General features: G+C 45.7%; 1 protein-coding gene across 1 annotated transcript in view; it reads left to right on the top strand.

The window, feature by feature from the left end:
* The window catches only part of LOC106809157 (RNA-binding protein 5-B-like), a 34,920-nt gene that overhangs the window by 12,957 nt on the left and 10,415 nt on the right, over nucleotides 1-11,548 (top strand). The window contains exons 8-14 of the mRNA XM_014812140.1: nucleotides 1,846-1,949; nucleotides 2,367-2,627; nucleotides 2,823-3,027; nucleotides 3,790-4,010; nucleotides 4,322-4,603; nucleotides 4,758-4,993; nucleotides 5,281-5,404. Of these exons, the coding sequence (XP_014667626.1) occupies nucleotides 1,846-1,949; nucleotides 2,367-2,627; nucleotides 2,823-3,027; nucleotides 3,790-4,010; nucleotides 4,322-4,603; nucleotides 4,758-4,993; nucleotides 5,281-5,404 (1,433 nt within the window). The remainder of the gene's footprint in view (nucleotides 1-1,845; nucleotides 1,950-2,366; nucleotides 2,628-2,822; nucleotides 3,028-3,789; nucleotides 4,011-4,321; nucleotides 4,604-4,757; nucleotides 4,994-5,280; nucleotides 5,405-11,548) is intronic.

Raw genomic sequence — 11,548 nt, 5'->3', positions numbered from 1 at the left:
CACCATCACTGTTACACCCCCTATACCAACTCACTGTTACCCCCTATACCCCACTCATTGTTACACCTATACACCACTCACTGTTACACCCCTAATAACACCATCATTGTTAACCCTATACCACCAACTCATTGTTACACCCCGCTATACACCACTCACTGTTACACCTATTACACACTCACTGTTCACCCCTATACACGCACTCAATTTGTTACACCCTATTACACACTCACTTTACACCCCCTTTATACACACTCAATTGTTACACCCTATACCATCAATGTTACACCTATACACATCACTGTTTACACCCCTATACACCACTCATGTTCACACGCCTATACACCACTCACTGTTACACCCCTATACACACTCAATTGTTAACACCACTATACAACACATCACTGTTACACCCTAGGTACACCCACTCTTGATTACACCCACCTATTACACCACTCACTGTTACACGCCCTATACACCACTCACTGTTACACCCCTATACACCTCACTTTAACCCTATACACCACTCACGTTACACCCTATACACCACTCACTGTTACACCCCTATACACAGTCATTGTTACACCCTATTTACACCACTCACTAGTTTACACCCTTATACACCCATCTTGTTACAACCCCCTAACCTACACACTCACTGTTACACCCTATACAACCACTCAATGTGTACACCCCCTATACACCACTCACGTTACACCATATACACCACTCACTGTTAAACCCCCTATAACACCACTCGATTGTTACACCCCCTATACCAGCCACTCACTGTTACACGCCCTATACACTACTCACTGTTAAAACCCCTATACACCAGTCATTCGTTTAACACGCCTATACAGCCACTTCATTGTTACACGCCCTAATACACCACCACTGTTACACGCCTATACACACTCACTGTTAACCTATACCCACTTCATTGTTACACCCTATACACACTCACTGTACACCTATACCCACTCATGTTTACACCCTATACACCACTCCTGTTACACCCCCTATACCACCACTCACTGTTACCCCCTAATACACCTCACTGTTACACCCTATACACCACTCACTGCTTACACCCCCTATTACACACTCACTGTAGTACACCCTACAGCCACTCTTGTTCACACCCCCTATACACCACTCACGTTCACCCCCCTATTACACCATTCACTCGTTACACCCCTATACCCACTCATGTTACACCCCTATACACCAACTCACTGTTACACCCTTACACCATCATTGTTACACCCCTAGACACCACTTCAGTGTTTACAACCCCTATCATCACTCACTGGTTACCCCCCTATACACCCACTCACTGTATACCACCCCTATACACGCAATCATTGTTACACCCCTATTCACCACAAACTGTTACACCCCTATACACCACCTCATGTTCACACCCTATACAACACTCACTGCTTACACCCCTATACACCACTCATTGCTTACACCCCCTATACACCATCACTGTTACACCACTATACACCCTACACTGTTACACCTATACACAGCTCACTGTTACACCCCATACACCACTCGATTGTTTACTACCCCCTCATTACACCACTCACTGTTACACCCTATAACACCACTCATGTTACACCCATACCACCATCATCGTTGAACAACAAGCCGTATATATGGCGTATTATCTGTTTGATACTTGTCTTCGTGTTGAAATACTTGTTATTTATTTACACATCATTTCTGGCGGAGTAATTGCTATCACTTTACTCGATGGGTCGACCATTGTTTCTCACCATGCTAATTAATGTTGGTATGGATGCTGAGGTTCACTCCTTTACTTATGTGTGGCAGCATTGTTGTTCCGGGGACTGGATGCTCTCACGACAGAGGATAAGATTGTCACAGCATTGGAGCAGGTCACCTCTCTTACTCTCCAACGCATTCACATTGCCAAGGTACACCGCTAATGACCACGTACTGCCACACGTCTCGACATTTTTTCCCTGCTTCACTCTCGTCCCGATTGTCTTCGTCACTCTCTGCTGCTTTATCCTCTGCTGCTTCTTCAGGAGCATCAATGCTAGGTGGTCATCTATTATTCTTTCTCACATTGTTTCGCCTCGTGAAAATCGCCTTGGAATATTGTCCCTTCTCTACCTCCTACGTTTAACCCTCTTTCTCATATTTAATATCGTCCCTTCTCTACCTCCAACGTTTAACCCTCTTTCTCATATTTCCTTTCACATATCCGGTCTTCGCTATGTAGATAGAATCTCTGCTCGTTGTCTGAGTGGTGTGTGTGCGTGCGCGTGTACGTTAGTTTGTGCACGCGAGTGCACTGGTTGGTCGCTGACCGGTGTCGCCCTCTGCAGGACACGCTGACAAACACGTCGCGAGGTTTCTGCTACGTACAGATGGCGTCGGCGCAGGATGCGGACGAGCTGCTGCAGCGACTGTCTGACCAGCAACCCGTGTTCGAGATCGACTCACGACAGGTGCTCATCTCATACGCGCGCCGATCCCTCGCCAACATCGACTTCTCCAAGAACGGACGTCCGCGCTCGCGATCCAAGAACGAGCTCGCTCACCAGGTGGGTGGCAGCGCGCCCATAGGTGGCAGCACGCGCACACAGGTGGGAGCGCGCTCGCATAGGTGGCAGCACGCATGCATAGGTGGCAGCACGCACGCATAGGTGGCAGCACGCATGCATAGGTGGCAGCGTTATTGGGTTATGGGGTTATTGCTGGTTCGCGGTCGCTACCTGCGCTCATGCGTGCGGTATCCTGCGCTCTGTGCTCACGTGTGCGGCATCTGTGTGTCTGTGCAGGCGGGCGGGGCCGGTGGCTGGGATGCAATGGAGTTCAGCGGTGACTACACACAGCAGGGCTACTACGATGAAGCTGCTGCTGCTGCTGCCTACGACGACACTGCTTTCTACCAGCAGTACGGCTACGAAGCAGCAGTGCCGCCTCCTGGTGGCGAGCCAGTGATGCAGGCCACGCCTCTTCCTGGCTCACACACCTTCACCCAGGGTAAGCTGGAATGTTGGTGGAAATTCGATGCCATTTTCTATGTTGCTGGATTTTTAAACTGGAGGCAGATAATAATATTTTTTCGGGGGCGAAATTTCAGACGAACGCTTTCTCTAAAATTTTGATTGTCTTGTTCTTCAAATGCTCGACCTTCTTACGTGCCGGCAGTCCGTCAATAAGACGATACCCGGCCGGATATCTAGCTGAGTTGGTCCTAGGTGGTGGGGGCGGAGTGGGGTCGGCGTACGCACGTTATCCCTCCGTCGTCGTTTGCCTTGTCTTGTCTTGTCTGTACTGTACTAATCGCCTGGTGCGGCTATTGACGTACAGGTCAACATGCATCGCTTGATGTCCTAAATTTTCTTCACGTTTTCTCTACTTCTGTTAATTAAGTTTTTTAAATGAAGCCACATCAGTAGCGTGTAGTAGGTGGGTGGGACATTCCATGTAGGTATTGTCCGGGGATAAAGCGAGTATATATAACAGTGTTTGTTGTAGTTGTAGTTGTTGTAGTTGTGTTTTTAGTTGTAGTTGTAGTTGTTTAGTTGTTAGTTGTTGTAGTTGTAGTTGTTGTAGTTGTAGTTGTTGTAGTTGTAATTGTTGTAGTTGTAGTTGTTGTAGTTGTAGTTGTAGTTGTTGTAGTTGTAGTTGTTGTAGCGTAGTTGTTGTAGTTATAGTTGTTGTAGCGTAGTTGTTGTAGTTGTAGTTGTTGTAGCGTAGTTGTTGTAGTTGTAGTTGTTGTAGCGTAGTTGTGCGTTGCAGCGGACACGACAAACGCGGCGGCTGCTGTCGCTCAGACTGCCATCCAGCAAGCGCAGGCCGCCAAACATTACCAGGAGCAGCAAGCAAAGCTGCAGAAACAGGTGCTGGAGCAGATGCAGAAACAGCAGAAGCTCGCAGACATGAAGCCAGAGGAGAGGCTGGCCCACCAGGCAGCTGAGTGGAAGAAACGTCAGCATGATGACCAGGTAAAGCAGTCACAGGTAATGTATGGGGTTAGCTAGGCAAGCTAAGGCATAGCTGTGTGTCTCACTCAGGGTATCAGCCAGGAATGAGTATTGTGGAAGTGCAATTTTTTTGTGTCTCAGCCAAGACCGCCGTAGCGGTCATCGTGAACGCCGTAGGCGTTCACAGGGGGGAGAGTATGAGGGGTACGGGGGGCCTTCCCCAGGAAATATTTACGGACAATTTTTTAATTTTGTTGGCCGTGCAGTTTCAAAACTGACCGTGCAAATCATGGCTGCACGGCTCGCTGGCTAATACGTTGGTCTCACTGTGTGTTTGGGTTCTGCAGGATCCTAAGAAGATGCAGGAGCACGTGAGGCAGGATGCTCTACGCTTGCAGCATGAGAAGCAGCAGCAACAGCAGCAGCAGCAGCAACAACAACAACAACAGCAACAGCTCCAGCAGCAGCAACAACAACAGCAACAACAGCAACAGCAGCAGCAGCAGGAGAAGAAGTCACAGGAAGGCGACAACTATCCCGTTCCGGACGTTTCCACATATCAGTACGACGAGACGTCTGGATACTATTACGATCCACAGACCACTCTCTACTACGACGCAAACACTGGGGTGAGTCACTCTTCAGTTCAGCACCTACACGCATGTCGTCTCACAGCTGTACCAGGGGCTCGTGTTAATCTGTCTCAAGAGTGACTCTATTCAATCTGTAGTTGGATTGCTCGTGATGTCAAGTGTAAGCCGCGCGCGTGTTGCATTGTTGCAGTACTACTACAATGCACAGACACAACTCTTCCTATACTGGGACGGTGAGAACCACACATACGTTCCCGCACCGAGCAACGACCAGGAGGCAGGTGCCACCGACGCTGACAGCAGCGAGACGAAGAAGGACAAGGAGAAGGAGAAGAAGGAGAGAGTGAAGACGGCTAAGAGGATTGTGAAGGACATGGAGAAGTGGGCAAAGACACTGAACCAACGCAAGGACAACTTCCGTGCTGGGTGCGCATATGTTAGTTGTGTGTGCTGTAGCCCGTCCTTTGTAGCAAGCAGTTATGGTTGTGTGTCACCAATCATCTGCATGCTATAGTGCAGTTAGGGTTGAGTGTGTAGTGAGCCACTAGCTATAGGAAAGCAGCCAGTGTTAGTGTATTTTGTTGTTATGAATGTTGTCTTGCAGCTAATGTTGTGTTCTCTGTGCTGTAGGTTCGTACCTGTGGGACCGCAGTATGTTATAGACTGCGTGTATGGGTGGCATGGCAGCTGATGTTGTGTTCTCTGGGCTGTAGGTTCGTACCTGTGGGACCGCAGCAGTTATCACAGCACATGTCGGAAGGAGAGAAGACGAGTGGTGAGCGGATGCCGGATTCGCTCTCTCCTCACAAGAAGAACGAACACATGATACAAAGTTTTGTGTGGTTCCTAACCCTTTCCTTTCATTTTCTCTCTCTCCCTATGACCCTCCCCTCTCCGTGTTTGTCACTGCACAGGTGATGGCATTAATGTTCAATACGTAATAAATAACAATAATATCAGGAGTGAATAATAATAGGAGAGTATGACTTGCTCGAAACACAAGAAATTCAACATTTCCATGCCCAATTACCTATGATAGCTCATCTGACATAGTCAGATGCAGCTTGTAGAATCGCATGATCAGTGCGTGTGCGTGGTCCGTCCGTCAACAGTTGGGCACAAATCTAAACGGCTCGACGTACGGTCACGATATTCGAGACGTGGGGGTAATCCGAAACGAGTTGGATGTCGAAGCTGGGGGTCAAAGGTCAAAGGTCAAGAGGTGTAAAAGAAGGGGGAACATTCCCTCCTTAACTTAAAGTGTCTACGTCACGAATTTCCTGAAATTTATAGTTGAAACCTTATTTTTGTAATTTTTTTACATCAAAAAGTTAGTACTAACGTTACTAAATATATCCTAAAGCCTCACTGATATAATGTTTTTACGTTTGGTTAAATTTGCAAAAATCTTGACGATTTGAATTAGTGTTACCTAACACTATTTACACAATACTGGCGTCACTCGGTTGCTGCACTGGTTGCTGTGGTCGATGTCATCGTGATTTGTGTATGGTGCACAAAGTGGTGCCCAAACAGTTTCTGTTTGATTTGTGTTGGCTATATAGAATATACAATATAGGAAAAATAAATAATATATGTTCATGTGTATTATGTTTGAAAATTATTATTAAAACTGCGAAATGTTTATTTGTGTTTTTTTTTAATTTTCTGCAACAAAATGTTTTGTGACATCCCCTTCAGGATCGATCAGAAGCTAGATAAATAACGATAAACAATGGTGGGCAGACCAGTGCATCGAAGAAAACGAAAGAGAAAAAGAGAAAGAAAGATTATATGAGAAACTCCCGCTTAACGTTTAAAAGGAATTTTCATTGGCTGCCACATAATTTTGCCAATGCCTCGTTTACCGCAAATGTTGCGTATATCGGCTAGCTGCGTCTGGCGCCACACAATAATTTTCGAATTCATGCGCGTTGTTGTTGAATCGAACGTTTGTTACATCGGATGGCACGGCAAATTAGGAGTATAAAGAAGGTTATATGAGCATGAAAAGTAAATAAAAACTCTAATTGTATTTTCATACATTTTATTTTGTACAAATAACACACAAATATACTACTTGCTGGTGCTCGAAATTCGTGACGTAGACAGTTTAAGTATAGGGAGGAAATGCAGAATTGCGGCACAAATCTAAATGGCTCGACCTAGGCTCGTGATAGTCGGTGTATAGCATACATGGTAGGAAAAGCCATCACTGTGCCGAAATGGAGGTCACAGGTCAAAGGTCAATGGGGCACAGGGCAGATTTTAGACATTTTCTGATGACATGGTCTGACGGACGCATTGAAAAACTTTTTGTTTCAGCGGTGACTAGCATTTTTATGGCTTTATTGAAAGGTTCATGAAATGTACTTTCTGCTGACATGCGAAGAGTAAGTGTCGCGATAACCTTTTGACCCTCAAGAGGAGGGTTAACATTGATTTGTTTCTCAACTGCGTTGGCGAGTACTGTGGTTGTGGAAAGCCCATTTTACAGTGAAATTCCACAATAACTCTTACTTGACAATGCTTACTTAGGAGATAATGAGATGACTTATATATGAGATTCTGTAGTGTACATTATGAATAGTTGGAATACAGTCACTAGCACTCAAATAGTTACCCAGGAGTGAGGCTTCGGATTTCCCAGACTGAATTTTCTCATCAAATTTTTGCACCAATATAGACGCAAGTGTGTACGTTCTTGAGCTTATTCGGTCCACTAATCACTGGCCTATCTTGTACTGAAATTAGTTTACAGATATTTGCTATCGTATGGCTGTAAATTGTAATCTTGCACGAGCTGCTCTGGTTGTATCAACCATTGAGCTATTTTTTAACGAGCCAGATGTGCCTCGCAAGGGGTTTAATGTACCTTATTACCTGACACCATAGAACGCACGTTATGTATAGTAATAATATGGTAATACTAATTATTCGCTCCTGCTTTTTGCAATCCGTCGTCACACTGACAGCTGCCATTGCTGCAATGCTTTGGCTGACCGATGCAACGATGCCTTTGATAGCAGCCCGCCATCTATCGGAATTTTATTACACTAGTTTGAAGTGTTGTTTTTTTGGGTTAGAAATGAACGTATGTATAGGACGTCTTGCTATGCACAAGTGAATTTATCAGCAGAACACCAGACACCAGATGAGCCCTGTCGCTCTGCGGCACTTGTTTATTACGTGAAATCCAATAGAAATGACATGAGAACTAGCGCTGTACATCCAACTTGTCCGCACAATTTACTGTGTATCGATACCTCTTCCTATTATGTATTACTATTATTATTATTATTATTATATTTATTTATATTGCCCCTTGTTACATAAAATGATTAAAGGCGCAGCACATTAATATCACAACCGACTGAACAATAAAATGAGCGAATAATAACAATGTACATGTGAGATATATCACTAACTATGAGGTCAAATGACATTAAAACAAAGTTGGCTATGTAATACTAAAAACCTATATGAAATCATTTCTCTGAAATCTAAATCTATACATCGCTATGTAGTTATACAGCTAATATACTGCTAAGTGTCCATCATTCCCACACTGGAAGAGCGAACAAAAGGCAGCTTGCTCTCAAACACCCATTGGCCGAGCGCGGGCGGAAACGGCCGGGGTCAGACGCATGGGGTCCTCAGAAAATGTCTAAAAATTCTGGCCCTGTGCCCCATTTGGGACCTTTGGACGTTGATCCTCCGAATTTTCGACACAGTGATGACTTTTCTAACCATGATGCTATACATCCGAGCTATTAGAGCCTAGTCGAGCAGCCGTTAAGACTTTTGTGGCGGCAATTGCTGCATGCCTCCGCTATAACCTTAAGTTAAGCGAGGGAATGTTCCCCCTCTTTTACAATCTCTTGACCTTTGATGTGACCCTTTGACCCCCAGCTTCGACATCCCAGACTCGTTATTCGGATTAACTCCCCCACGATCCCAAATATCGTGACCGTACGTTCGAGCGATTAAGATTTGTGCCCCGAACTGTTGACTCCACGCACGACCACGGACAATCATGGGCGATCTTTACAAGTTCTGAATTCTGACTGACGTCAGATGAGCTAAACAATTTCAAGTGACGATGAGACAAGGTCGAACCACACGACACCTGGAGCATTTTCAACATAAAAATAGCAATGGCTGAATAAACAAAAATTGTATTGTACTCCAATTTGTCTAATGTTTTCTCTATTCGCCTTTCGCCTAGATTGCCGATATATTTACCTGTAAATGGCGGTCAAGGGGGATTGCTCGCTGCTGCAATCACACAGGTGTATAGCACGCGGGCACGCTACGTGCGGCATTCGTACCGCCGCTCCATTTACACTTATCATATCATAATTGCTATATAGCCGGCATCCAGCTTAGGCAGTTTGATTGGGGGTGTGGTGATTTTCTTCTTGCACGTGCAATGCAATACTGCTTTCATATAAATAGCACCGGGCAACATTGTGAACAGAATTCAAGCAAGCCCGGCTTTACAATTACATGTGCTGTACATGATGCCTGTCCCATTTATCTTCCATCGTGGACTCATGCAGCGATAGAGAGATGGTATAATCAGGAGACTTGGGAGTGCGATAACATCGTGCCGATAACTCCGGGTGTTCGATTTCCTGCAATGCAGCTGCATATTTTTTCTTGAGATGTTTGGCTAGTTGTCTAGTGAAATCAAAGTATTTGTCCATACTACGTACACTTCAGACAGTTGGCAAATGTGCATCACCACCAGATGTTATAAACGCTGCGTTTGATAGCTAATATGCAGTAAAATCGGTGAAATTTCTGACACTCGCGGAGTCGCGATGTAAACAAACTCAAGTCCCATGAAACATATGTGTTGCGTGCAATCTCGGGCGACGGGCTAATAAGCCGCTGCGAAGACCTGACCTGTGTAAGTCTCATTAACTCTAGCGGCAGCACCCAAACCCACGCTGATAAACCTTCCCGAAAAAAATGCGCGATCCCCCTCTACTAATATCTATTGCAATAACAACACTATAAGATAGCAATATAAATCGGTGATTGTGCAGATCGGCAAGATTATACATTAGACTGGTACCGCGTCCCACCTCTCGCCTTAGTTACTCGATGGATGCATGGACCCATCGAGTAACTAAGCCGAGAAGTGGGAGCGAGTACGCAGCTACTAGATTACACACCACACGGTTCACGTCTATTGCAACCGCTATGGCCAGGCGGCACGGGATGTAATAATATGCTATTTTTAGTCCAAGTCGAGTAACCCTCTATAAGCAGCTCTACGAGAATTATGGAGCCATGACTCTGTGCAGACTAACGCCTAGTTAGAATTAGTTAATTAGTTAATCATTAACGAAAGCAGCTGGATTCACAACACAGCAACCAATCCATCAGACTACTCAATTGTGATTTATGTGTAAAACTCCTCTATGTGATTTATTTTAAAATTTTAAAAACATCTGCGGCAAACCATGAGATGGACGACTTGCCAGTGGCGCCCCCTATGATGCTTACATCACGTTCGTGCTTCTCCATTTCCCTCGAGTTGCGCAGTTGTCATCAGCGCCCTCTGCTTGATCTCTAGATTCTGCAAATAAATGGTTGCAAACATGAAATTATACATAGAGAAGTATAATAACAATAATATATAATAATAATAATGTATACATAGGTAAACCAACAGAAATGATGACAAGTCGTTAGACATAAATATATGTATGTGTGTGTGCAGCAAAGATGTTAGAATACATGTATGTGTGTGTGCAGCAAAGATGGGTTAGAATACATGTATGTGTGCAGCAAAAGATGGTTAGAATACATGTATGTGTGCAGCAAAGATGGTTAGAATACATGTATGTGTGCAGCAAAGATAACACATGCATGCATGTGCAGCAGGAATGACTGCGAGTGAGCTATGTGCAGCAGGAATGACTGCGAGTGAGCTATGTGAGCAAGCAGGCAATGACTGTGAGTGAGCTATGTGCAGCAGGAAATTGACTGCGAGTGAGCTATGTGCAGCAGCAATGGACTTGTGAGTGAGCTAATGTGGCAGGCAGCAAATGACCTGTGAGTGAGCTATGTGCAGCAAGGAATGACTGTGAGTGAGGCTATGTGCTGCAGGAAGGACTGGTGGTGAGCCTATGTGGCAAGCAGGAAGACTGTGCAGTGGAGGCATATGTGCAGCAGGAATGACTGTGAGTGAGCTATGTGCAGCAGGAATGACTGTGAGTGAGCTACTGTGCAGCGGAAATGACTGTGAGTGAGCGTATGTGCAGCAGGAAGACTGCAAGTGAGCTTATGTTGCAGCAAGGAATGAGCTGCGAGTGAGCTATGTCAGCAGGAATGACTGGCGAGTGAGCTATGTGCATGCAGGAAGACTGTGAGTGAGCTATGTGCAGCGAGAATGAGCTGTGAGTGAGCTATGTGCAGCAGGAATGACTGTGAAGTGAGCTATGTGCAGGCAGAATGACTGTGAGTGAGCTATGTGCTGCAGGAATCGACTCGTCGCCCCGAGCTCAGGCAGCACGCCAGGGCGCGTAACCTGCGCTTGTGAAGGTCCGACATCTGCTGCACGACGCAGAAGATCTCCTTGCTTAGAGAACTTCCGCCGACACAGAAGGGCGATGCCAGCTGTCCCAGTCCGTTAATCTTCGCCTCTAATCTCCGAACCAGGGCCGCCACCGCCGCCCAGAAGCGGGTACGGCCGAAAAGTTCACCAGTGGCGCCATCTCTTCGGGACCTGTGACTCTTCCTCGGGCTCGCGATCGTCGCCGTAGGCGTTGGCGACGAGGGATGCGCGGGAGGCGATATTCTTAGGACGCAATGGTCCAAGTGGCGGCGGTGGCGCATGTCACTGTTGACATTAAAATTATATAAATTTTACATTAATTGTATTAATACATATTATCAGAGTGAATAATTATAACCAGGCGGACGACTCGCCGACAACATCAGTTGCGAAAATTCCCTGCGAACCCC

This window comes from Priapulus caudatus, unplaced genomic scaffold, assembly GCF_000485595.1.
Source record: "Priapulus caudatus unplaced genomic scaffold, Priapulus_caudatus-5.0.1 Scaffold332, whole genome shotgun sequence".
Lineage (NCBI taxonomy): Eukaryota > Metazoa > Priapulida > Priapulimorpha > Priapulimorphida > Priapulidae > Priapulus > Priapulus caudatus.
Note: the sequence above shows the minus strand (reverse complement) of the source record. Positions and strands in the feature narration are given on the sequence as shown.